The sequence below is a fragment of the Neodiprion fabricii genome, chromosome 2 (assembly GCF_021155785.1).
Source record: "Neodiprion fabricii isolate iyNeoFabr1 chromosome 2, iyNeoFabr1.1, whole genome shotgun sequence".
NCBI classification, from domain to species: domain Eukaryota; kingdom Metazoa; phylum Arthropoda; class Insecta; order Hymenoptera; family Diprionidae; genus Neodiprion; species Neodiprion fabricii.
This window is the reverse complement of record NC_060240.1, coordinates 26,117,060-26,142,353: the sequence shown is the minus strand read 5'-3', so window position 1 is coordinate 26,142,353 and position 25,294 is coordinate 26,117,060. Positions and strand designations below refer to the sequence as shown.

The window sequence follows — 25,294 nt, the reverse complement described above, 5'->3', positions numbered from 1 at the left end:
CCAAATTACAAAAATAGCAATAGTTTCCAAAAATAATACGACTGTACAATTTTGACAGTTGATTTTATTTTAGTTTTATTTTAGTGATTTAGATCAATCAAACTTGTGTTTTGAAATTTTTTGTCGTAATATTCTTTTTGCTAGACTATACTAGTAATGCATTCTTCTAATACTAGTGTTGTCAAACTTTGAAAAATCGTAAAATACTGTTCAGTAGACAATATTTTGGTTACTATTGACTATTTTAGATTATGTGCCTTCAATTTGCAACCCGTCACAGGCCACGTTATATAGAACAAATTAAAGTCGATAGTTTTAGCTTTGTTAGTTTAACTTTGCAAAAACGAACCTCTTGAAAATTATGCTGGGTAAATTTGTCGGCGATGCGTAAAAGTTCTCTGCAGGAGTGAGTGTCAGCAAAGGCGCGAATACCAAGGCAGTTTGATGGGTCTAATTGTCGTTTAAGAAATTCACAACAAACATCTTGGATCTCAGCGAGTTGGAGAAGGCACGCTGCCGGTAAGAGAGTCTGAACGTTTGCTTCTTCAACTATTATTTGAGAAGTGTAACAAAAGTCTATTAGCTGCTCCATTGCGACCTCATCGATGTCCCTAATGGTTACTTCTGTTTGTCGTGACTCTGCCAATTCGCCAGTAAACATTGCCCTGCAAAATGAATCGGATTAGTCTCACAGCATTTTACAAATAGATGAAATATTCTGCGAATTATAGATTAGAAGGTAATGAGAATTGAATGAAATTGGTAATCTAATAATGTTTTCATTATTATTTCATTCACTATTTATTGTAATTAGGTTGTCAGATATGGGAATGTTAAAATTTCGTTGGATTGTACAAAATTTCAGATATTTATCAAAGCGGCGAATAGAAATTTTGCCAATTAGAGAAAATGTGCATAATTTGTAAGACGTTAAAACTGTTTGAAAAATTGTTGTAAGATCATAAAGTTAAAAAAATTTCATCAAAATCTATGAAACTGTTTTTGAAATTCCCGACATCCAGAGATATTTTGTACTCAGCTAAATCTAATAATTGATGCATAATTTAGCGGTATCTCACAATATCATAAAATTTTGTGAAATTTGAATACAAGTTCAATGAACTTTGAAGTAAATTTTTGTAGTAATGAGGAATCTCCAAAATGATGTCATAACGTCTGCCTGAAACCTCTTTATTGTTTTGAAATCTGCACAGATTTGGCGTGTATGACTAAAGCACATACTCGTTTGGTTTGGGTAAATTCTTGATCGGTATACAAAAGAGTGCACATACCTGAAATAAGGGCTGCATGCGGACAGTATGACTCTGTGAGCAAATATTTTTCTCGTTCCAACGTTGAGAACAACGTCGCAAAGTTCTCTGTGTCTTCGCAATACATTTAGTTCCGTCAGGGTGGCGCCGGGGTGCTTCTCGGAGGTGTGGCCAAGGCGTAGAGGGGACGGAGCTCGCTCCACCACCATTTCGCCCATTCTCTGTGAGGCCTGGGCACCAGCACCAGTGCCTGCACTCCCCGAGGCGCCCCGAGACCCCCCGGCTAATTGGAGGCGCAGCGGGGGTGACGCCCAACCCCACACCGAGTCTATCTGCAACACCATTCATTCATCCACCAACGAGGGTCTCAGACTTATTCTTCCCAGGCTGCTCTATTTCATGCGCTGTGTCTGTATGTGTGTCTTTCGTTATTCCTGCGACGATAATCTTCTGTTTATTATGCAACTTCCAAAATACACTGCTGATTTTGTTTTTGAAACTTTACTTGTTTATATTTCAAATTGCATACACATGTTATATCTTGAAACATACATTTTTATAATGCGATTGCAGCTCCGTATTCGACATACAAAGTTTGGGGCTTAGATATCATGTGAATGGTGTAGGGTGATGCACCGAATTAATTTGAGGTTCGGTAAGCGGTTTGAAAATTTTCGGGGGCGTTTGGGATTCAAGAGATGAAGTGTATTCACTGTTCAAATTGGTCAGCGAAGAAGAAGAAGGGTTTCGAGGGTCAGAGAATTAATGAATACAGAATACAGATAAAGGTATGCAGTAAGTATGTATATGAATGTTGTCTACGTACTTTTGATACTTTCCTGTACCACCAGGATAGGAATAAAAGAATCGTGCGTTCTCCGCGGACAGCGGTAAAATTATTATAACCACATAATCAGTGCAACGAGAACACACAACGCTTACTGGTTTGAAAATATTTTTCCCATTTCTAACACCACTTTCAAGGCATCAGTGTAAATTTTGTATCACAGCTTTCATTTCGATTTACGTTCGTGTAGGACTTCAACACCTCACGATCAAATACCCATACCTACTGTGTTACTCGGAATAGTCCTAGAAATCTTAACATCCGATTGGTTCTTTTAGCCACTAATTATGATTACTATGCAGACAGGTAGTCTGACCTGAGCTTAGAGCATATACTACTGGAGGGAGCTACTCGTCACATCGACGTCGCGAAAAATGCAGTCAAAGTGATGAGAGAAGGATATATATGATAGGTCTAATCTGTCCTTCTCACTCTGTATTTGATTGGCTATGAGGTGACGTATCGGCCAATCAGATGTAGAGTAAAAGAGACAGATAATAACTAATATGTACCTCTCTCTTTCACCCCTTCGCTATACCTTCTGTACATAGACGCGATCTACGGGGTGACCTAAGTATCCCTTCCACTTTCTTGTTTGAGAACTTGGAAGAATCTATCACCACGGCAAAAAAATAAATATTGAAAAGGAAATTGACTAGTAAGAGTGGATAAATTGATTATAATAATGACAAACAATGGAAATGTTTTAACGTTTTTATATCGAGAGTGGCTGCGGAAAATTGTTTTACTAACAAACGTGGGGGAAAACTCAAAAGTTTCATGAACGTCTGGTTACTTCGTCACCCAGCTCGATATAGGTGGTAATGTTTTACAATAATGTCGAATAAGTGCTCGTGAAAATTTAGCCTAAGAGATCAGTAGAAAAGGACAGAATTCATCGCCAGAATGTCAGTGGCTTTATCGACACTAAAAATTTCATACTGATCTGCTGATGGTAAGTATTTCCAGCAGATAAGCTTCTATAATGCTGACACTTTTTTAATAGGATATGGTACTCGATGCCTATACTAATATTATCGCCAATGTTAAATTTACAAAATGTCCGTCAAACACCGCATAAGCCAATTTACTGTGAGCTGATGTCATCTAGGCGGTCGGAGTTCCGTTTACTTTCAAAACACACGCGTTGAAGTAAGTTTGGTTGCCTATGTGCCGGCGCAACCAGCTACAGTTAACACGCCTACGATTGTTGTACTTAGAATCAGAATTGAATAATAATTAGAAAAGTAAATGCTGTAAAACTGTACGTAACGCAAATGATTGAGGACTGACATTAGTTAGATTGATCAAGCGTGATTAAAGATTTTTTACTGCAGTGGTATAAAATGTCGGCAAGACTCCTTTCTTGCGAATTTGCTTATGCAGAGAAGAAACTTTTTAAAAACTTGGGAGAAGAACTATAATTAAATGATGCAATATTACAGAAAAAGAAATGATGTAACTACGTTTATATTGTATACCATATCTTTTTTACCATCATAATAATAATATAATTAATTATTAATACTGTTGTCATAATTCATTTAGGGTAATTCTCAGACTTGATTATCAGTTCAACATACGCATGGATACACGCACGTGATAATGACGGCACAATGAAGAGCTATAACACGCTGCAGAAGCAGGCAGTTTTTTGCGCGCTATCAGTTAAAAAAATTAATTAATTTTGCAGTGACATTGGCATCAATTGTGATATCGATTTAACCGTGGTTATAAGTGTGCGTGGAAAACGCGTGCAGTCTACGATTTTACACGTAGCACAACTTCTGCGACTGTTCGATTGTAGCAACTGTAGCAAGATTTATTGCTGCAGATGTTCGTGTATAAACTATAACAGTACTGTTGTAGAATCTACTGATCCCTGCGGTGTCGTATCACCTTGATAGAAGTATCTCTTAACAGAAAAGAATACATATTTTGTTACTTTATGGTACCTAGATATGTCGGCTGAAACGCATATTCGTGGTAATAATCTCTGGTTTGGGAACTATAGGTTATCTTGACTTTCAAATCTACAAAGAGTTTCAAAAATATGGAGTTTCCCACAAAAATGGACATATATTTAGTACTTATGTTGGGGTCATCATGAATATTGCATGTATCGGGTTGTTTAATTGTTTGATTGTTCGTGAAGATCACATTCAAATTTATATACCTATGATGCGATAACCTTGGCTCAAGACCCCTTTGGGGACATTAGGTGAGACCATGCCCTACTATTGCATTTTTACAGTCTTACTGTGGTTTGATGGCAAAGATTCGGTATTGTTTTGCTTAATATCACGTGTTCTATTTGGCGTCAACAGTTATATTTGATCACCTAGGATAATATAATAATATTTCATTCATTATTTTCTTTCTATACAAGAATATGCCTGTAGTACATTTTGCGTCTTGTGTATCCGAAATCTGGAATTTGTTTATGTCAAGCGTTCTTTCGAATTCTACAATAGTCCACGAGCTCTTACTAAAAATTTAAACTTTTTCGGCATTTTGTTGATTCAAAGCATTTTCCCAAACGCTTAGAAATTGTCACGCGTGCAGAAATCACAACCCTGAACTATATAATTGCTGAACCCTAATATACCTATAATAATTACCCACATAGATTTGGATATTTGAAGATTCACAGCGCGTTGATTTACATTGAATGTTTGAAAAATATTGAAATGAATATTTGGTTCGTGTATCTTGATATGTTCAACGAATGTGCGTATATACGGTATAACACACGCTGCATGACGTAGGCACGTAACTGCGTGTCTGGGGTAGTTCTAAATTTTATATTCCGTCATAAACGATCTAGAACCCTGGTTATCTATCTGAACTGTCTACAAAATGTGGCCGCACAATTAGAAAGAAAATAAATTCTTCCGTGAGCGCGCTCGCGCACACACATCGGTGACTACAGTATTATAATCTAGGAAATAAATCTAGTGAATTGATGGTAGCATTTAGATTTTAGAGACAATCGGTTGTAATAAAGGGAGCCGAAGGAAGGGAAGGTTGCAGGGCAAGGCAAGGCAAGGGTGCTGCTGCTGTCGGTTGCCGGTGGTAGCCGATCCGAGACGGCGCGTGCGGCACAGATCAGTATATTCGAGGAAGTGGCGCATTCCTAGGAAAAGGCACCTTGCGCCAGCTGCCGACCGTCATCCACCCTAAACTTGAAGTCATTCCTTCAACCCTCACCCTTTGCCCCGTCCGTGAGACCAAAGTCTTGTCCTTTTTAAACCGATGTCCCACAACCGAATAGGGCAGACTTTTCGGACGAGGGCCGGGATTGGGATATTCAATCTGACGTATAAACGCAGCCTGTAACAATTCCTCATGCGAAAAAGATTACTCAAATTAAGAGAATTCTAGTTCACGTAAGCTTGCACGTTCTGACTATTCTTGGACCACAATACTTGATCTTTTTTCTCTGTTTTTTTTTACTGGACAAATTTTCTTCTATGAATCTTGATTACTCTGCAATATTATACGCCAGTAGTTATCATTTCAATCCAAAAATTCAGAAAGCCATTTTGCAGTTTTTTTGCGAATGTTCCGTTTTGACATATCTACATTGAACCAAGTTCTTTATTCTAAACTGAAGGATAATCGTTTTTGCAAATTCTTGAGCTCTGTTCACACTTTCGGAAACCATATACCTAAACCAGTAATATAGTTTTTCAAATTTCATATCGTTCCACTGAAACGTGTTCTTCGTTTCTTTTTTAAATTTTTTTCCTCACGTCAGTTTGAATCTCACCACGCTGATAGGGGCGAAAAAACGACATCGTCTTCGTTTCACAATGAAAGTGTCGATCAACGTCGAAGCGTGGATTCGACGGGCCTGCGTGTGCGTGTCTCGCCATAAGCGGGCGCAAATAAAGGGGCACAAAAATAAATGTCTCGGGTACATGCAGGCTCGTCTTAAATGGAGAGACAGCTGACCGGCGCAGCGCGGCTGAGACGTCAGTATTATAGTCAGGTACACGCATGCATACGTATGCTTACCTATCCGAGTACTCGGCAATAAAGCCGAGAAGGCGGTTCGCGAATTATTTATTATCATACACTTGACCTACTTGTTCGGTAAAGGAAGGAAGAAAAGAAGACGGAGGAAAGAAATAAAAGTGAGCGATTGAAAGGAAAAGATATTACAAAATGGGTGCGTGTACTTATGTACGCGCGTGAGAAGTTATGCTTCTTTGGCATCATTAAACAAGCCTTGCCGAATTTTTTCAGCTTTCTTGGCAGCCTGCTTTCGATTGTAATAGTTTTTACACATTTCTGGATTTGTTTTACCCATCTTGAAAACTGGAATAGAAATTGAATAAATAATTTATAAATAATAATACATACGGCTAGTTGACCTCAATTATATTGGAGCACTTGAAAAAGTATATAAGCACAATTTTTTTCACTAATATTTACAAATAGTAAATAATATTAATCAAAACATTCAATTTAAATCACTACTGAATACAATTTACTAGCACATATATAATTCGCACTTGTATGAAACTAAAACACGTGTTGTGAATGTAGAAACTAGAAACATGTGAATAAATATTATAAATATGAAAACAGTGATCAGAGGCGACGAGCGTGCCAACATGCGCGACTAATAGAGATTCTATTTCTATTTTGTTGGTAGCTATGAGCGGTTTAGCGGGCAGCTTCAACCTGTTACTTTTGTGTTACAGTGATGCGCGCGCATCTTAAAATTTCACTCTCAACGCGCCTAAAGAAGTATAACTTCAAAAAGAAAGAAGAAAAAAAAACCTACAGATCACGCGTGCAGGTATTGCGCCTTGTGCACGACTGTTATTATAATTATCCTGTACGAAAGATAATGCCGAGATCGTTCTTCGACAACACGTTTCCTCAACTGCCGTTGCGCCGCAGCTCCGTCATATCAGATCAATTACGAAAGCGAAGATCAGCGATCGCTCGCTTGTTCGCTTATTCGATCGTTTATATTTCTTATCTCCGGCAGAAAGTGTGCGCGCGTTTAACGCGTGTGCGAGCTTCTCATCCTGTAATCTGGTGCCTCGTATCTCAGGCTTGCTTTCACAGTATAATAGTGAGAAATTGCCTTGACTTTACGAGTGCGAACCTGTATCTAAACCTTCAGACATGTGCAAATGTACACTTGGGGACAATGAATCTAAGGCGGCTAATTTTTCACACTAGACAGTTACGTTGGCAACACGGAGAAACCTGCAGCGCCATAGTCGGCCGAGTGCGAAACAAACTCAATCTCAATAAACATCAATAAGAATACCGCGGAAATAATAACTTGTTAGATTGACACGTATTCTAAGGTTAGATTCGACGGTCATGGGTTATGTTATGTTTATTAAGACTGAGTTTGTTTCGCACTCGGCCGACTATGGCGCTGTGGGTTACTCTGTGTTGCCAACGTAACTGTCTAGTGTAAAAAATTAGACGTCCCGGATTCATTGTTCCCAAGTGTACGTAATACATACGCATTTAGAGGCATATGGGAGATGCTCTCGTATATCTGCTCTGCCAAATCTGGGATACGAATTGTATATAGTGCGCAAGTTTTGGTGTTTTTGAAAAAAGTTTCTTTTTTTGACTGAGCCCTATGGTCGCGAGACATTTCGAAACCTGTTACGGGTCACAGGGATATAGATATTCTTTAATACACATGCGTGTTATATTTGTGCTGTAGATTATTATTGTTCGGCAACACTCGACAATACTATTCGGTGTAATCTTCAAGCTACTGACAGAGAGCAATTTATATACATTCTTACAATTTGTCTGCGGCAGATAAATCTAAAATCAGCGTATAGATAAAAACCGTAGGTGGGCCGCAGCTCTTCAACGGCACCTGTTCACCGTTCTGTAGCGACGTATATTTGTATGTGTACTGCTATGCGTCTTTCTCCCGTAGCTACGCGCTGCTCGCACCCATAATTCTCGCTTCGGGTGTTGCGGGAAATTTTAACTGTGCTACCCGCAGGGTTCAGTATTGTTAAAGATTTCAATTTATCATTCAGAGTTGAAAATTGTTAGAAGAAATTTGACATAACAGAGTTCTACGTCATTGATGCAGATTGGAACTTTGTTTCAAATGATTTATTGGTTCAAATTATTGAAAGATCAAACTTCTTACGAAATTCTCAAGTGTTCATCCATAGATTTGAAACTTGTCCAACTAAAACGATAACCCAACAAATGCCCATTTAAAAATTAAAGTAGCCACGTAGATCTAAATTGTTGTTGATTCTGGTTTGATTGTACGTTGAATCTCGGGCTTGTAATAGAGTAGAAATTGGAGTTGCTTCATATATCCCACGTGGATTTGAAATACATCCCATATAAGATTGTATTTATTAAATCGTAGTTTTTGATCCAGGTATTTTAACTGTAATCGAATTCAGAGATAATAAATAGATTTCAACTACACTAATAAAATTTTGAAAATTGTTATTCCATACGACTGAAATTCTTATTCAATGATAAATCTTGTTCAATCGATTTCAGTTAGTTCCACTTATTGATAGACCTTGAACTGCTATCAGATACATCAAGCTAAACGTATTATTACGCATGATTAAGTACCGCTTGTAACAAGTATTCAACCATCAATCCTCGGTTAAAGTGAACTTCCCAAATAGGACACCAGCGAGTCGTGCATGGTTAGGAGTATTATTACAGGGATTTCAATTTGTACATTATCCAAGCAAGCGTTTTCTCTTGCACTTGGTTTATACCACATGCAATGTATCTTCCAAAATATTTCATCTTGGATGAATTTCACCATTTTAATTCAATGGCCACTAAGAAATGAACTTCACAATATAACCGGGAAGTAAATCGAATTAGCAAAATATAATGAGGTTGTTAACTATGTTATGTATTACGATTTCCTGAATTCCATACGATTCTAAAGATATGGAATAACGAATTTTGCCAAAAAAAATCATATCGTTACAGTAACGTTACAAATTGCGTAACCTCGTCTGAAATCTAACTTCAATAATTTATTACGTAATTTAAACTCCTTGCATATATTCTCTGTAACATGTGATTAGATTACCAAAAATGAATTTTAGGACTGCTGAATGCGTCAAAAAATTTACTTGATTTTATAGCGCGCAGAAAACCAAACGTTTTGGTATTACTTAAGAAAAGGTTTGGCGCCACAATCCTATTGATTCTATAGCGATTGAAAAATAATATTTTGAATAAGCATGAGAAATCTGATCTGTGTATTGTGAATTTTTATAATTTTATATAGAAACTGTTGGTTTTTTACGAAATTCCACGGGTTTCTAGGAAAACAAATCTATATTGTCCGTGTTGAAAAATGTAATCATCTTTTATAAAAAATTGCAGATTTTTATAATTTTTCGTAGAAATTTGTTGTTTTTTATATTCAAGATATTACGGTTTTCGATGATTTTCCACAACGTTTCAGCTTTTGAAAAATTTCCTATAGTTTTCAACCGTACCGTACAGTTCGAATCGCACTTTATTGTAATTCGGCGTAAAAATTATTTTCCCAGGCTCGTTATAGACAAATGCTTGGAGCCTCTCCTATTAACTGCTGATCTTATTCTCTCGCGAGGAAGAATTTTTCGCATTACGCGTCTCAGAGAATATTTTGCCACTTCGACAAATTTCTTTACAGATTTACGATGTAAAATATTACTCAACCGCGGCAATCAATTAGTAAATCTCGCGATTCCGTAAATTTGACTGATCATCTTTATCCACCGAATAGATTTAGTGGCCTTACCGCAGCGATTTAGATAAATTTACTAGAGGGTATTCCATATTTTGATAATACCACGAAAAAAAGTATGATTTCATCAACTCGACCAAATTGAAATCGAGTTTTCGTATTAACAAGGATATTTAATACAAAATAATAATTTTCTCCGATTTTGAAACAATAATTCCATTAATTTTCTTACTTACAACAAGATTCTGAAATTGTGTACCTATCTACGATAAAATTTTCCACAAAATGCGTCTAGAAATTGATTTTTTTTTTTCTTTTCCAATCAAAAGCAAAAAGTTCACCGCGGTTGTAATCCATTACAAAAGGAACGTGCAGCACTAGGGTGCTTCGTTTGAGACGACTATTTGTTTTTTTTCACTCCATAGACGAAATATCACTATGAGCATATAAAAAAAAATTCCCACCAAAGCCTAGCTCTTAATTTTAATCTTAAGTACTCGCTAAATGAATTTGAAATTTTCCCATTTAATTAACACGTAGAAATAATATTTTTTTTGTCAATTATCTGTAGCATCGCGAGTTTTCATACTATTTAATTGACCATGGCCGGAAGTTTTAGAGTTTTATACAATGTACATGGAAGAATTGAAAGTTTTGAGTTCGATTCCCCGATGCCTCACTTTTTTTTTTTTTTTTTTTTTAATTAATTAATCACACTAAATAGCTAGATTGGAAAAATCTTATCGAGAATATTAAAATCATTAAATGTTAATGTAAATAATATAAAAAAGTGGTCAATGAAACAGTTGGAGGACAAACCTATGTTCTCTGTTTGAGAGTAGCAGTAATTGGCGAAGACTTCAGAATGGTCGGGCGAAGACATTTGAAGATTAAGATACATTACAATCACGTCTATTTTATTACATTTATAACAATTTGGGTGTAAAAATTGTTAAACATGCGGATAAAATAGTGATATTTATAATTTTCTTACGATTATTTAATTTTATATTGGAAACTATCAGTTCTACAGTTTCAGCTGACAAAACTTTTTCGCAGGAAATTAAATTCTCTACAGAAATGGTCCTTCACAATTTTGCTGTAAAGTTAGTAGTTTAGGAGAAAAATGAAAAAAACCATAATTTTTTTAGCAAAAATCAACTTTACAATTTTTTACCGGCGAGATACTTCATACATTCTAAATTATTTGTAGGAACTTTTAAAGAGGAAGGATCCCTCTGAAACTTCCGGCCATGGTCAATTAAATAGTATGAAAACTCGCGATGCTACAGATAATTGACTAGATTAAAAAAATATTATTTCTACGTGTTAATTAAATGGGAAAATTTCAAATTCATTTAGCGAGTACTTAAAATTAAAATGAAGAGCTCGGCTTTGGTGGGATTTTTTTTTTCTATACGTTTAGAGTGACATTTCGTATGTGGAGTGAAAAAAAAAAAAAAAAAATAGTCGTCTCAAACGAAGCACCCTAGTGCAGCACGTATTTGCAGTTTCCGAATGTGCGGTAATAATGCGCATGTGCGCACACGGACGCCCAACAATTGATACGGAAGCAAAGCGATGAACCGAGTAGCAGCAACAGCAGCAACAGCAGCAGCAGCAACAACGGCGGCAGCACGCGCCAGCTCTTGGGGCGTGCAGAGAGACACTCGGCTCGATCCACGGAGACACTCCGGCACTCCTCGGAGGCCCGCATGCCGCGCAGGTGGCCCTTTCACAACCACCTGTATCTCCGCTCCTTCTTTCGCAGGGTATTCCCCTCTCGCTCGATTCCGTCCGTCCCTCTTTCTCTCATTTTATGTTATATTTTATCTCCGTCCTTGCCGGCTACCGCTCGAGGCTTGTTATTCCCCGATTATATTTTCCGCGCCCTGCGGCAGTTGCGGAGTCGGTATTATCGCTGTAATCGTTCGATTGCCAATCGATGCGCGCTGAGAAAAATTTTTAATTTCGGTTACCGCTCAGTCCTTAGCTGCTTTCATTTTTTACCACAATCGAAAAATATAGTTCTAGGTAGAAACTGAAAATTAGTTTTCTATCTGAACAAACTGATTTTGCGTTGCAATTATTTGTATATTGATGATCGCGTTCGTTTGCGGTATTAATTTTTAGGCAAAACTTTCATCATTCGCTTACGTTGGATATTAGTTATTCAAAGGTCTTTTTGTACGTAGAATTTTCTTATCACCTTTCTGATAAACTTATTACCCGAAGTTTCATGACGAGTGTCATTGGTTGAGGATATGGAAAATATGAAACCTCGAAGATTCTTTTCACAAGATAAATAATTGGGGGATGGGAAGCAAAAGCGTGTTGACGTTTGTCCGAAGAAAATGTGACACATATTGTGGTGTGAAAATAAATTTTGGCTTTCATCAGAGAAAACTAATCGTTTTGGTACTGTAAATTTAGCTGACTCTTTTACTCTATTGCTATACGGTTGATCATAGCTTGAAGTTGTTCGCTAATTTAGCAATGTTCGTTATTTGATAATATGAGAAAACTGAACCTCTATTTTTTTTTTTTTATAACTGTTTTCTGTCTGCTATGGGAGGTCGACCAGCTTCGTTCGATCAAACTCTTGAGCGAATCGTAAAAACTAAAACTAGAAACAAGTGTCAGTTTGCATGCCAATTTTGAATACACCAAAACTTACTTGTCATGCTTAGATTGTGATCCTTTTTTTTGCATAAATCGAGGCTCGTAATGAGACAAATCACTCTCCAATAAATTTTACTACACAATAGAGTAACGGATATGAAATAAACAGGGAGTCAAATGACAGTTTCAGTCAGCAAAGACTAATCATCGGCGTTCCTTTAAAACAGTCATTGAATACAACACACTTTCTGCAACAAGTCTATAAGAGACCGGTAGAAGAAGAATGTCGATCATCAAGTCGATTGATTTAAACCACTCGAAAAATCAGCATAGAGAGATTCGTTTTGCCAAATTCGTGAATTGGAACAATTACTTGGCTTCGATGTCGTCCGTTGCCTGCAGGATCTAAAAGTCAGAAGAATTTGACAAAATGAATAAAACGGATATTAACGAGATTATGAAAATTATACGAAAGGTAGAAAATTCGACCATAATTTATTGGTGTAGTTGCCGTAAAATTGTATTGCATTGATTAAAAAGCGTGCAAATCTAAGAAATAGAGTTCGTGGAATGGAGATTTATAAAAAACCGTCCAGTCACGCGCTTGGTTTTGATACTTTGATTAGGACTTACGGCTGAACAGCGTTGGAGATATTTGATAAATGTAACTAGATAGTGCATTCACGAGTATAAATAAAATTGCATCACCATTGTACCAAAGCGGCGGTTATTACGCAACTGTGTTATAGCGAGGTTTGTCTTTTTTTGGGTCTGATGTTCAGACAACGTATTATTCTTTCATTAAACGAAAGAATGGTTTTCCTATCGACGAGCTTGTGAATGGCGTGAATTTGATATAAGAATCGGAAACTGTATCGAGTACTTTGGGAACTGAACACGTGTAAGATAAAATCCAGTTTATACAACGCTGGTATTAATTTCGCGATGCGAAAACTAGGAATAATCTATACTGGAAATCGAATCATTTCATTGTTTATTCGATTTCGAACATCGATGCTTTTGTCAAAAAATAAGTATCGATTTCGAATAATCAATAAAAAATTATAATCTAAAAGAAATACATAATTTTATTACTACACCTATATGTTTGTACATCAATATCTCGACCAGTATCAGAAGGCATCGATCAAATAGTGCACTTATTGTGTGACTCGAATGTTCTCGCAAGCTCTTATAAAGTATCATAGTTCACTGATGGGAAAAGTGAATTTGTTTATACTTACACGGAAACAAAAAAGTAGACTATTTTATAGGAACTAATTGACGATCAAGCAAGACAACATAAGCAGTAGATTGGCGAATTGACATTTATGAGTACCATTCACCCAATTGACGGCTTATTTGAGTATTTCAGAAATTCTAAACAAAAGATTCGATTTTAAGATGATCGAAAGAAAAATTTAGACAACCGCGTATTAATTGATTCGGTAAGTTGGTTGGCCAAATATCAATACTTTTTTATTCATCTTATTCCGAGTTCCGAGATAATCGCAAAAAATTATTATCTTCGAAAAAATAAATAAAAAATACGAAAACAGAAATTTTATAATATATATATCTATATATTATATACATACATTAGGGTGGACCTTAATATTGGTAAAAAAAAAATTTTTCTCTCGCCCCTTAAATTGACTCGAAATATTAAAAAATGATTGTTAAACGTGAAATCCGCTCTTAATTATAATATTAATCCGTACCCCAAAGGCCCTTATTCAAGGAGTTAAAATCGATTAGGAGTGATTATCAAGGTAAAAAATTTGAAAAAAATAAGTTTTACATAGTTTTTCCTGCGAAAATCAATGCGGTTATCCGTATTTCGACAGTATTACTTTTTTGACATGAAATAGAAAGGAGAAAATCGAAAAATAATCGGATCAAAGAACCACAACGCTAGATGGGCAATAACTATGTTTGTAGATGTTACGATGATTTCCAGCTCATTTTTGTACAAGTTACAACTTTTGTCACATTAAAAATTTTCCTATAAACATTCCTTATTTCTTCTTCTTAACTTCAAGTCAAATAATCTCTCATTTTATGAAATTAAAAACGATTATTTTATACGTATTTATCAGCGATTAATAACGTATCAAAAATTCAGCTTTTTATCTTTCCATTGCTCCAATTTCCGTATCACCCTAAGAAATTCAGATAAATGTGCGGAATGCGGTAAAATTACTTTCAGATCAGTTTAAGTTGTCACGCAACGTTATTTCATTATTTATATACAAATTGATCAAAAAATTGATTTTAACACCTCTCAAGGGCCTTTGGGGCACGGGTTAATATTGAAATTAAGAGCGGATTCCACTTTTAAAAATCATTTTTCAGTATTCCGAGTCAATTTAAGGGGTGAGGGATAAAACAAATTTTTTTTTCTTACCGATTTTAAGGGCCACGTAGGTATAAGGTATCTACGACACGTACGTACGAGGCCGTGTGTGTCGGGGATATGGTCGCGCGCGCATTTCGCCGATGAGAGGGCCGTTTCTTCTTCACCTGCGCGGCATATGGCTGGGAGGCGCGGAGGGGTGATAGACCCGTAGGATGGATCTACCGGTTAATTTGTTGTCCATCCCCGGCACCCCGGTGCCCTCCTCCGAAACCCCCTACCTTACGCCCGGCACTTCCGGTGCTTGACCCGCGGGCAGCGTCTGCCCTCGCCCTCGCCCTGCCCTTGCCCTTGCTTTGCCCTGCGCTGCCCCGGTTGTCACGCTTCGACGAACCCCGGCGGCTCAAACTAAACGCAATACGAAATCCCGGGGGATGATTCACCTCCAGGGCACGACTTGTAGTCGGTCGGATCGGATAGAGACCGCGGCGTTTGGGAGGATTTTTGTTTGCCGGCGAGGATGGAGGAAAAAGTAAGTTTTAGCTGACGTGTAAAAATCGTTCAGCCGAGTGAGAAAACAGGAAATACGTTAATATTTATTATGGAGTAGAATTCAAGAATTTTATATCGTATCCTCACCGATTAAAATTTTTCTACATACTCCTAGAAGGTCTTTGTTGTTTCGTGATCGTATTCGTGCAAAGGAAAAAAAGTTATACGATTACGATATTGTTTGGAAATTTGTTCGATATAGAAACTTTTATCTCGTTAGGTGATAACTTGTCTATCCACAACAAATGAATTATGACTTAATCGGTTTATATTTCAAGAAAAAAAAACAACAAATTTGTTTCAAACAGACACAAGTTTCTAATTTCCAGCGAATTTGGTGGAAATGAAATTGGGCTTAGATACATCGGATTCTGATCGATAGAGTGAAAACGATATTGAGAAAATTAACAGGTATTTATCGAAGCAAAGAAAGAGATCAGCTTTAAATCTTTCAGACGAAAAAGCTTTGTGGAAATGAAAATCAACTTCTGTAATCTACAATCATCAATCGAAATATATTTTTGGACGAATCTTGCCTGGTAAACAAATGGTCGAATTTATCTGACTTGAATTTCTGGTTTATTCAAACAATCGATGAAACTAACAATACATATTTATGAAATTCAATCAAGTATACGTCTTGAACTTTTGTACAACATGTTCAAGACACTGAAATAAATTTATGGTTCAAACATAAATTTCTGACGACGAATACTTCATTACATTTGAAGCAAAGTCGTACGATCATCGTAAAATGGTGAATGATATCGTTTGCCTTCGAATACGTATAATGTGCAGGCACTCTCTCTATGCAGTGATTATTTATTCATTGTTTTTTGTTTTCTTTTCGTGCAGCTGAAATCTCAAAAATCTGCCCTTTTCAGAAAAACCCCGGAGAAAATTTTATTCCGGATAACTATCACCTTACGATTCTTATATACTTTAAAGAAGAATAATAGTTGGGTTAAAAAATAAAAAAAATCTACCTAGCGGTAATAAAATAGTAATTCAAGCAACAAGTGACGAAAATCAGGAAATAGTGATGAGTCGGAGGCGAGACGGAGACAAATGCGTCACTGATAGCATAAAATATTTTTCATCACGACTGCGTCGAAAACGAGTTTTCACACCCGTAACATATGTCTGAAATGGCCAGCCTCATTCGGCTTGTTCCGAATGCGCATGCGTAACGGTGCGCAATGGTTTTGAACGCGCATGTGCAGTGGCGTACAGCACTCTATACGACGAAGTGCGCGTGCGTAGCGGTGCACGGCGCTTTACGTGATTCAGACTGCGCAACAGCGCTGGAAGCGGCGATTTTGGCACGTGTTACAGGCATCAAAATTGAGATTTCGACACACGTGTGATAAAGAATTTTTTAATCAGTAGGTCGCGGCTTAATTTCAACTCTGATTCCACCAGCTTCGTCTACGGTGTTTCGAAAATCGATGTTCTACTGGTATGAGAACGAAGAGCGCGCGCAATAAAGTTCAAGTAATTTTTGTTCATCGCAGGGATTCGGCCCTTACTTACATCCTCGTACACTTATTTACGGGCTGCACGTGCACCTGTTTCTGCACACGCGACCGTCACGTGAGTTATACGTATTATAAATTGCCAATACTTGATACTCGCTCCTTAATTGTGCATACCCGTTGCTGCAATTGAAGCTTCGACGATTGTATAACGACTGCGAAAATCGGATCATCCTGAATTGATTGAATCTTCCTTGTCGGGTCGTCTTTGATCATTTCATCGCCTAATACCTCGAAGGTTCTATGCGGACGTACAGTCAGCTCAGTAACGTACCGAAACAAACACATAAATGAAGTTGAATTAAGCTTTGGCAAGTTGCATGTAAATAAAAAAGTTCTTTTGATTTCGCAAGAAATGATTAACCATTGAATTTTAACTTTGAAGACTCTGTTATTAACATCACTAGAGAAACTACATTATTTTAATATGTTTTTTTACCCGACAATCCAGATAGTAAGACCGATTTGGATGAATTGTTTCTTAAGCTCGTCAGTTGGTAGAAAATACGATATGTACAATAGTTATAATTTACAAAAAATAAACTTGTGATTGAGCAATAAATGCATTATTCTTTACCCAAAATATAACTCCGAAGCTCTATGGAGAATTTATACACAAGTAAAATGAGTTCTTGTTAATCAGAATTGGACATGAAATGTGGATTTCTCGGTGAAAAATAATAAAACGATGTTATTTCTTTGAAATTGCTAATATAATGACGACAGTATTTAAACTTTTTTTCCTCTGCGACGGGAATTGCTTTAATTTATGTAACTACATAGATTTCTTTAAGGCAATAAGATTTCGTTTTGTTGCGTATTCCATGCATCCTTAAGTCACATACGATGATTAGACGAATTTGGATATGGGACTAGGTGATTATCGACTCATCGATTATTCTCCATAAATTATCTGAATTATCTTATAAACATTCACATCTCTTCATATCTCTAATGTTGGAATAATCGGTAGAAAGTTATGTCAAAGAAACGCTTTCTACAAAATCTGTATCAGATTCTGTTAATCAAATCGGTGTTAAGATTTTTCCTCGCGTGGGGACCGGATACACGTAGGTATATTATTCATGCTCATCACAGGGATCGCAGGACTGGCCTTGTGGCGGTGGATAATCGTCGGGAGGGAGTCATGTGGACAATTTTTATGGAAGCGGTGGTAATGCACATTTAATAGCCAAGGAGGGGTTGTGGAAGGTATAGAAAAATACTTCGGACGATCCCCGGCTGTGTCCCTGCATGCTTATTTTCGTGTACCGACATACTTTTCTAGTCTGCATCAAACTTTGGCAAAGGATTTACAACCGTGGCTTCATACACAAGTTCTTTCACCGCCGTTATCTTTTTCTTCATTTCTTTCGTTGGTTTTTTCTTTATAGAATGGATTCAATCTGGAAGGACGAAATTCGAAGTGCCGTTAGTCTGTCTCATTCTCTTTGCAATTAGATTTTGCAGCCACTTGGGTGACTCACTCTTACATTTTGAAAAATGCACTCATTTTTTAAAAATTTTTAAAAAAAGTGAAATTTTTGCCGTCTTTTCACCTGTTTTGTCTCAATTTTTAAACGATATCACGACGTATATTATGCGGGAAATTACTCATCTTCCGGAAAACGAGCGCTCGTTTTCAAATTTCATGTTTTATCTCGCAGAAATTGAAGCATTGGTTGATATTGGACGAAAGTGTTTTTGCCTATAGATGTATTACAGGTATCTAAAAATCTAGAGAAATCAGATGTCAAGATAATCTCAAAAATCATTGTATATTATTGCAAACTACTTTCTTTTTTTTTTTAATCTTACCACTTTTAACCATTCACGTACTTTTCAATTCAACTTTGTAAATTATTCAAACTTTGTACCGTTACTTATCCATTGTACTATCATAGTATCGCGGCAGTGATGGTGTAATACATTGCACTCGGAATAGTTTGAAACTTCATAAAGAAACAAATAAATTAAAATACAAAATGCACATACCGAGGCACGTTGATCGACATGGGAAAGCCTGAAATGGGGATCAGCTTCGGTCTAAAGTTTCTAAACGATTAAAATACAATCGGTAGAAAATCCGCGTTATAAAAAATTATAAATATAAAAGTTACGGACATTCGGAATTCGCGAAGAAAAGAAAGAAGCTAAGAAATAATGGTTTGAGCGGAGCAGGGTGAAAGTTGTCGCGAGTTGGTCCGCAGACCGTAAAGGAAATGGGCGTCGCGGAATCAACTTATAGTGAGTGACAAATTAATATATGTATATAATTCAGAGCAGGTGATGGAGATTTCGCGTCGATGAAATTTATCATGGCCCAGTATGTTCTGGTCGACTGTTATTCCTTAGCAGTATGCGATAAGACGTCGGCCTTAATTACTTACACGAGCAAAGAACCTCACACCTACCCATCTTCGACATGATGCGTAAAACACACGCCGCTTAAATCCTTGCGGTATTAATGACGCAAAACACTTGAACCGACTTGAAAGCTCCGCCAAGGGAGCTTCGGGTTTTCGAAGGTTGAAAAATTCGCCGATAATTTGAGATCGCCGTACCGAAAGGCCCGGAAGCACCGATCCCAACACCGTGCCCGCGTTACTTGGCTCTTCGCTAACTGCACTCTTTGCTGACAAATGAGCGATTGGTATTCCAGTTTGTAAACGTGCGGCAGTGTTCGTCATCGCAATTAAATATATAAGCGAATGTCCGTGCCGAACCGCGCGTTTTTGTAGGACGCGGAATCCGGACCGGTCCGATCCGCCTCGAATCGAAAGCGGATGCGTCATAAATCCCGTTTCAGGATCTCGCTGACGAGTTCATGGGATGCATCGTGCGTCGGTTGGCTCTCATGACGCGAGAGGTAAAGGGGCCTACCTCTCACCCCCCTTGGGCCCATTTAAATTGGTGAAAAAATTGACTTCTTCCTAAAAATATTCAGCGGATACAGGTTATTGTGCCTGCAGTTCGATACTTCGCGGTGCAATTATTTCAACGTGGGAGGGGTTTTTACGATTCTCGAATCGTGGAGCTAATCATTTGAAGTCCTGAGAATAAGTGTCCATGCGAAACGTAGGTACTACTTTGCACGGTTTCGAGATAAGGTCAACGAAAATTCTTTCATACTTATGAAGAGGGACTTAAGTAAGTCACATTAACGTGACAATGTTTTTAGGTTATAGAAAAATTGTCAAATTTCATACTAGAAACCCACGGAATGTTTTTTGCCTTATGATAACAGCGTATTTTAACGACTATCTTCAAAATACATGAGATAATTCGAATCACTGGTTCATATGTGAAACAATTCTAATTAAATGGGTATGTCTTGTTTAGACGAATGGAACTCAAGTTCTGAACATTTAAATCAGTGCCTCGGTGATCCTTATCTATGAATGATATTTTTGTTAGCCAGAGTTATTTGGATTGGGAATTCAAAAGAGCTTTCACGTATTTCTTTCTGAGGAACTTTACCTGAACTACCGTGAAGAAACGAGTAGCGTTTGAATCCTCGAGCCAAGATGATGTGTATGCTGAAAGATTTGAGGATATTTAGAGGCCGGTGAACCAATAGCAGAACCAAAACTCAGATGTACCGGCCCGAAAATAATGCCTGCATAGCGAGGAGCTTTTTTTCGTCCGTTAGATCGACCGGGTAGACAGGCACGACTGCCAACTGGTGCTCTTCGGCACGTGGCCGTACCGCTGTCTTCTTTGGAGTCAGGGTGGTCCTGTACCCAAGGTAGCACCCCCTAATAGTCAACGAAGGGAAAATGGAAGAGAGAGAGAGGGAAAGAGAGAGAGAGAGGGGAGTGATAAAGATAGAAACAGTGAGTAGGGCAAGGGAGCGTTTTAAACCCTCTGCACAAGGATCAAGATCTGATAACTGAAAATCGGTCTGAGTGACAGTGGGAAGCAGTGATTTGTTAATTCGGAATTACGCGAGGGGTCAATTACTGTTGTAATAGGTGTACAAAGGTTACTGTAATCTCGTGTATTATTCGTAATTTTTTTGTAATTTTTGCAACCTTTTGTATTCTTTGTAATATTGTGCATTTTGTATTATTTTAATAATCTCTGTAATCTCCGTAATCTTTCCAATTTTTTGTAATCCTTGCAATCTCAGTAATCATTTGTAATCTTTTGTAATCCCGGTGTAATCTTTGTAATCATTACAATAAATTTGTTATCTTTGTAATTGTCGTCAGTGTACGACATTTTTGCACATGGATCAACTCACCCGAATTACGAGTTTACCGATAGGGGGAGCCTCGCTCTCACAGTCAGAATGCAGTTATCCTAAAATCTGGCGAATGCAGTAATTTGTGCGCGAAACTCTGTAACCTACTCACACCGTATTCCTGGTTTGAAATTTTGCTGAATGTGCCTTACAATGAAAATTCTGAAAAGATTTATTATAGTGCTTGGTGTACAGTGTTCTCTGTTTGTAAATTACGCTGGTGGATTTTGTCGTGCATGGTTTATATAGTGTCGAGTGTTTAAAGTAATATTTATGAGCAAGACAATTGGATCTATTGTTTAACAATACTAGATGGAATTGAAAATTTGGAACCTTGGATTGACCGTAGACTTTTCCTTTGAACAAGCAAATATCTTTGGGATTTGGGCACTTTCTTAGTAACCCGTACTTTAAATCTTGATCAACGACTATTCCACTATTTCCTGCTTAAAAATAAGTGTATACATTCTACATTCTCAAACAGTGAATTTTCACTGACTTTTTCACTGATTTTTAATATCAATACATTGATTTGCTTTATCGATTTATTTATAACTGATTCAGAGTAATGAGCAACGATCCATGAAATTCAGTCAAGTTGAACATGAAAATGAATATTGTTAAATTAAGAGAATCCGGAGACTCTTGCAATGAGTTCGACACTGCACATGTAATCTATCTGACATGTATCATTCCTCAACTGTAATAGGCGCTGATTTATTTCATATGAAAATTATTCAAACTTTCAACATACTTTTTTTTTAACTATCTCCGAGATAGTGAAAACCGACCTAGAAGAAGACATTACGGGTTTTGTCGGAAGGAAATTTGGAATTTTCATGTTCGGATTTAATTGGATACCGGGTTATAATATGTCCTGAAGGAAGAAGTGAGCTGCCCTGCGAAAGGTGCAAAACAAAAACCGAAAAGAGAACGAAAAAAATGGAGTAATGATTTCAGCGAATATCAGGAATAACAGGCGCAGAGAATGTGAGAGAGAGAGGGGGAGAGCGTAAGGGCTGTTAAATGTATAGGGGTGGAAAAAACGGAGGTGTAACAGTTACCTTTCGCCCCTCGAAATCCTTTGGAAAGATGTTCCTGCGATGGAGAGAGATGGAGAGAGGCTCCTGGAGGCTTGGTGAATGGTGATCACGGCCGTGACTGCAGTGGTTCGTTTGGCACGCGTGCCATGTGTCCGCCCCCGCCTACCCTAGGTAGGGTGCCCCCTTCTACTCTATAAAGCCGGTACGGGTTTGATGCCGGCAGTTTTTCCTATTACTCAAATTCATCGGAGGAGACGAATTGGTGTGGATTGCTCTTCTCTAGGTCGGAACACCGTAAGGATGAAAGGGGCCACATGTGTGCTAAAGAAATGTCTTTATCTGCGAGAAAAAAAGCTTGTGAGTAATTATCCGATGTTTTTTCTTTTACGGCCAAGCTTTTCGTACAGTTTACAGGTTTAAATTTCTGCGAAGCAAATTTCTTACAACCATCTGAACTAGGATAAAAATAAATCTCCAGGAGAACTTAGAGCTTTTTGCAGAACCTTAATCAGTGCTACAAGTTTTTCACAAACTTTTCTGTAAAAGTCTCGAGTAAACAGCAGACTTCTTTAAAACAAGAGTGGTTAAGTTTTTCAGAATTTTTATTAGATTGTGGGATGAATTTTTACCTACTTTGGTTTCGAGTTTGACGATATGATTCATCGCCGATCCGCGATATTCGCTAATTTTTTTTAGATCCAGAATGGCGAAGCCATCTGTGGTAATCACCCCACCACGAGAGTCGAGAGTGATGGGTAATTAACTCTTGGATATTGGGGAGCGAAATGGCGGGGGTAGCAGCCGCTTGGTTCGAGGCAGTTTGCGATCCACTTTGGTAGATATGTGTGCTTATGTAAACTTGAGGACAACGAATCTGAGACGGTTAATTTTTTCCACTAGACAGTTATGTTGGCATCACAGAGAAACCTGCATGTATACCATCTCAATCTAACCTTGCTTAAGACCCAGATGCTTTATTGAATCCTTACCGACTGTGTTAAACGTCTTCTATTTTGGCCATTAACAGAGGCTTATGCATCGCAATGCAAAAACGGGTATAACAATCGAATTCGGCATGCAATTTTGTATTTTTGGGTGAGATTCGACGGTCATCGGTTACGTTATGTTTACGAAGATTGAGCCAGTTCCGTAGCCAGCCGTCGGTGGCGCTGCGCGTTGATTCTCCGTTGCCAACATAACCGACTTCTGCAATAAATTAGCCGTCTCAGAATCACTGACCCCAAGTGTACATGTGTTGCAAAGAGAAACGGGTGTGGTTAACTCTTAATCTAACTTGACTTACCACGTCTTGAGTAAATCATACCTAACCTGAGTTCATTTAACCTAACCTAGCTTAGGCACAGCACCGGGACTGTTCCTGATTCCCCTGCACCTATATCGGAAACGTCATGTGCTCCATTAATTGGATCGACGTTCCCGCCGCCTTTGCCGCCGACTGGCCGTGTATAACGCCCTACGGAACAACAAAGATTCATCCCATTAGGGCGGGCACCGTGCGAACGCTCTTGCCCCGTCGCCTCTGTTATAAATTATAACGCCGGGTGTCTGAGTCTGGAGGATACCATGGCACTGACATCACAACCGTACGGGAGTATGAAAATCATAAAATTACATTGACGCGATGCTCGGTGAGTGATCATCCTTGAAATGAAAGGGCAAAGGATAACTTATCGCAAGTGCACTTTGCTACATTACAAAAAAAGCTGATACTTATGACAATAACTCTCTTCATCGACATATTATTTTATACAGGGGAGACGTTGTTGAATCTGCATAAAAGATGATTGGAAAATAAAAGCTCATGCGCAAGGGATTTTTTTTGAAACTTTCATCGCATATTACCGCGATAGCTTTCACCACCGGAAACAACGTACACGTATTGTCTGTAGGAGAGGAGGGGGGTCCAGGTCGATCATCCTCCACACCCCAATGACCTTGAATTATTTTTTGTTGCAGCATTTTTATACACAATTTTATTGAAAAATATCTTTCTTGATTGTTTTCAAATAATTCCAAAAACCTTGGACCTCCGTTCCAGAGTTTCTGACAGCCAAAATTATTCCGACTGTAAGAATTCAAATAATTTTCAAGTAATAATATCTTTGAATTTGAAAAATGTATCAACAAAAGTAACATCATTATAGAATGCGTTTTGAAACCGACCTTTCGAACACAGGTTTTTTTAATAATTTTGGGATGATATTTTCTTAGCTAAAAATTGATTTGAAAAAGAAAATTTAATTGATATCCTAACGATTTGGACATTTGCATTTTTATTCTTCTTCCAAACTTCGTTAAAGAAAGCCAAAAATTTCAAGCGTGAATGGAGGATAATATACAGTATTATTGGTAGTTTAGATTTGATATTTTTTTGGTATATGAAAGCGTCCGTATATTGCTCAAAATTTTAGGCCCGGGATGTTTTATTATGTGTTGCATGTTTTTTCACGTTTACAGCCTATCAGTTTTTTGTTGCGGTACATTTTTCAGCTTCTTAGCTTTTTTAGCACGAAATTAAAAAGTACGTACCATAATGTTTTCATGCACTAAGAAGTATTGTAGCTTTCATGTTGAGTAGCCGCGTAAAATTTCGACTTTCTCCATTTTTTGGGAACAATTGTCCAAACTGTCGATACCTCCATTCCATCTGAAGTTGAATTTTGCGAATTGAAACATTAGCGTTGATCGAGCAAGATATTTGTTCCCAAGACGTCGGATTAAAAAAAAGTCCAATAACCACAGCACAGTATATTATTGCAGTATCTGCACTATTGCATTTCCAACGACATGTACCATTATAGTTCAATCATCATAATTTAATGACCATTTTACTCCCTATTTCCTATTACGTATTATTTCGTATCCTTGATCGATTCGTTTATTAGTAACAAAAATTTTGTAATGATACGGCCTAGCATGTAATTTTGTCTTTGTTCTTTGGCTCGCTTTGTGGTTGCTTTTGAAGAGTTTTGAATAGCGTGACATGAGTAAACACTGGCCAACACTGGTCAAACAGTCAAATCCCCTGGGTCAGGGTAAACGTGCTTGCGAAGTACGTACAATGTATATACA

General features: G+C 37.6%; 1 protein-coding gene and 1 long non-coding RNA gene across 5 annotated transcripts in view; both read right to left on the bottom strand.

Moving 5' to 3' along the window:
• LOC124174869 (kelch-like protein diablo) overlaps nucleotides 1–25,294 on the bottom strand; it is a 135,795-nt gene that overhangs the window by 3,806 nt on the left and 106,695 nt on the right. For 2 of the 4 annotated variants that reach the window (XM_046554445.1, XM_046554444.1), the window contains exons 4-5: nucleotides 1,293–1,603; nucleotides 350–665 (exon numbers count right to left, since the gene is read on the bottom strand). In XM_046554445.1, the coding sequence (XP_046410401.1) occupies nucleotides 350–665; nucleotides 1,293–1,603 (627 nt within the window). Of the gene's footprint in view, nucleotides 1–349; nucleotides 666–1,292; nucleotides 1,706–2,097; nucleotides 2,351–25,294 lie in introns of those variants that run through there. The other 2 variants (XM_046554446.1, XM_046554447.1) reach the window with 2 other exon arrangements.
• Nucleotides 11,390–20,606, bottom strand: LOC124174871. Its single transcript, XR_006869019.1, has 3 exons — nucleotides 20,393–20,606; nucleotides 12,525–12,874; nucleotides 11,390–11,799 (listed from the first exon to the last, which is right to left on the bottom strand). It is a non-coding gene; the product is annotated as an uncharacterized LOC124174871 (long non-coding RNA).